The following is a 2608-nucleotide window of genomic DNA, read 5'->3' as shown; positions in this document are numbered from 1 at the left end:
CCACAGCAGAGCGCTGGACCGGAAGTGGAGCAGCCGGGACTGGAACCCATGCCCGTATGGGATGCCGGCGCTGCAGGCGGTGGCTTTACCCGCTACGCCACAGTGCCAGCCCCCTAATCTATGGACTTTTATTCCCAGAGGAAAACTCCACGTGAAATTACGAAATCAAATACATAAATCAGTCCTGGGTGTTCGTAAGCTCCCGGCTCCACAGGGCCTTGCCGCGTGTCTGTGCTCTGCTCTCCGTCAGCCCTGCACGGTGGTTCTCACGGCCTGGACCCATCAGCCCGCTGTTCCCACGCAGGGTCAGGGCTGGCGGCCGCCTTTCAGCAGTTCCGCAGTTGGCACCGTGGTGCAGAGGGCGGAATTCCCGCCTGTGGAGCCGGCATCCCACACGGCCACCGGTTCGGGTCCCGGCTGCTCCACTTCTGATCCAGCTCCCTGCTGTGGCCTGGGAAAGCAGTGGAGACGGCCCAAGTGCCTGGGCCCTGCACCCAGGTGGGACACCCGGCAGAAGCTCCTGGCTTCGGGTCGGCCGTTTAGGGAGTGAACCGCAGATGGGAGCCCCGTCTCCCTCCGTGACTCTACCTCGCAGATAAATGAATGTTTTTCTAGAGTAGTTAGGATGTTTTTGTCTTCTAAGCTTCTCTGGGAGGGAGCAAGCGAGCGCTCCCACCTGTGGATCCCCGGAGTCGCGGGGCGCCCGTCTGGACCGCTGGACCCTCGGGGATCCACAGCTCAGAGTGACCCGGCTCTAACAGTATTCCAGACACACTTCACTGTGAGAATACGGACCGGTCTTTAATAGAAAACGCAAACACGGTGCTTTACAATAAAAAAATAGTATCTGGGCAAAGAGCCAACCACAATGTTAAAACACCAGACAGAGCCTGCACCTGGCAGTGCGGGAACGCGCAGGGCGAGCCGGGAACCGGGGCCCGCCCGGGCTCAGGGTTCTGGGCTCCGGGCCCCGGGCTCCAGCCGGCGGGGACCCGGGGTCGGGGCCCCGGGCTCAAGGCGCGGCCTCCTCGTCGCTGCCGCCCTCCTCCGCCTCCTCGCCCCTCCGCTCCGCCAGCATCCTCAGGTACTTGCTCGCCAAGATCTTCCGCGGTAATATATCTGAGATGGACACAGAGCTGGGTCAGCTGGGTCAGCGGCGCCCCGCGCCCCCTCGCGCCCGCCCCGTCCCGGGCCGGCTACCTGCGAGGAACTGCAGCGCGTCCGAGCGCTGCGCGGTGCTCGCCAGGTCGCTGTAGGTCAGCGCCTTCCGCTCGGGCCCGCCGCCCTGGCTGTAGGAGCAGGTGGCCAGGTACTGCACGAAGAGCTCCTGGGCGGCACGGACAAGCGCGCTGAGCCCGCGGGAGCACACGGGGCAGCCGGAGCGCCGCGGGCCCCGTGCAGAACCCTCCCCGGCCGCGGTGGGCGGGAAGGAGCCGCGCGAGGGACGCCGGGAGGCACGCGGTGGGCGGGGCGGGAACCCCGCAGAGGACGGAGGGAGTGACGCGCAGTGGGCGGGGCAGGCCCCGCGCAGGGGACGGCAGAAGGGACGCGCAGTGGGCGGGGCGGATCCCGCGCAGGGGACGGCGGGAGTGACGCGCGTGGGGCGGGGTGGGACCTGCGCAGGGGACGCCGGGAGGGACGCGGTGGGAGGGGCGGGACCCGCGCGAGGCACGGCGGGAGGGACGCGCAGTGGGCGGGGTGGGACCTGCGCAAGGGACGGCGGGAGGGACGCGGCGGGCGGGCGGGGCGGGACCCGCGCAGGGGATGGCGGGAGGGACGCGGGGGTGGGAGCGGCAGTGCGGCGCGCACGCGCCTGCTGACAGCCGCCGGCGGCGAGCGGGCCGAGGGCTCTGGGCAGCGCGGCGGGACGGGTTCCGCGGCGCGGTGGTTCAGGGCGGCCCCGCGCCCGCCCGCCCTCCGCGTCCTCGCCCGCCTCACCGTGGCCTTGGCCGTGAGCACCAGCGCCTCCTGGTTGATGCTGGACACCTCGGGGGAGCTCTTCATGATGACTCGGATGCGGGACAGGGGCAGCGAGACGAGCCGCTCTCCGCACTTATCCTTGCCCACGGGCACCTCTGCCATCTTCCGGCGGCCCCACTGCGAGGAGCGGCCGGGCCAGTCGGTCGGCGCGGGCTCCCGCGGCCCACTGCCCCGTGGGAGTTGTAGTGTCGCGGAGGCGCGCGCGCAGGGCAGGAGCGCGGCCCTTCCGCGTGCGAACTACAAGCCCCGTGATGCCCCGCGCGCCTGCGCCCGCGCTGTCCCGGGGGCGGGCGCCCTGCATGCGAGGGCCGAGCGGCCGGTCCCACGGGCAGGGGTTGGAAGGGGCAGCCGGGCGAACAGGCTGCAGGGCGGGGCAGCAAGCAAGGCGGCCGGCGGGCGAGCGAAGGCGACTGGTCGTGCCGCCCCGGGGACGGTTCGCCTCGAGTGAGCTCGGCGAGCGCCGTCCGAGGCGTCACGAGGGGCCGTGCTCGGCTCGGAGGCGGAGCCCGCGGTCGGGAATGGTGGGGTCCGGGCCTCGGGGGACGGTGACGCCAGCCGGACTGGGAGAGGAAGAGGGACGAGCGCGCCGCGGGTGACGGCAGTCGGGGGAAGTGGCCTTGGGGCGTGT

At 71.0% G+C, this 2608-nt stretch overlaps 1 protein-coding gene across 1 annotated transcript; it reads right to left on the bottom strand.

Annotated features, from left to right (window-relative positions):
• Window positions 1–780: 780 nt before the first annotated feature.
• CHRAC1 (chromatin accessibility complex subunit 1) lies at window positions 781–2203 on the bottom strand. The gene is made up of 3 exons (XM_051844845.3): window positions 1939–2203; window positions 1201–1327; window positions 781–1119 (listed from the first exon to the last, which is right to left on the bottom strand). The coding sequence occupies exons 1-3, from the start codon at window positions 2080–2082 to the stop codon at window positions 1013–1015; spliced, it is 378 nt and encodes a 125-aa protein (XP_051700805.1). The 5' UTR covers window positions 2083–2203; the 3' UTR covers window positions 781–1012.
• Window positions 2204–2608: the final 405 nt, after the last annotated feature.

This window comes from Oryctolagus cuniculus, chromosome 6 (assembly GCF_051225735.1).
Source record: "Oryctolagus cuniculus isolate XC-2025 breed Fujian yellow rabbit chromosome 6, ASM5122573v1, whole genome shotgun sequence".
NCBI classification, from domain to species: Eukaryota; Metazoa; Chordata; class Mammalia; order Lagomorpha; family Leporidae; genus Oryctolagus; species Oryctolagus cuniculus.
Note: the sequence above shows the minus strand (reverse complement) of the source record. Positions and strands in the feature narration are given on the sequence as shown.

What these genes read in the sequence shown, in the direction of transcription:
- CHRAC1 (XM_051844845.3), bottom strand. Translation starts at nt 2,082, where the DNA reads ATGGCAGAGGTGCCCGTGGGCAAGGATAAGTGCGGAGAGCGGCTCGTC. An exon ending in TGCTCACGGCCAAGGCCACG is followed by an intron (nt 1,328 to 1,938) that starts GTGAGGCGGGCG and finishes CGTGCCGCCCAG; the next exon opens with GAGCTCTTCGTGCAGTACCT. An exon ending in CGCGCTGCAGTTCCTCGCAG is followed by an intron (nt 1,120 to 1,200) that starts GTAGCCGGCCCG and finishes TGTCCATCTCAG; the next exon opens with ATATATTACCGCGGAAGATC.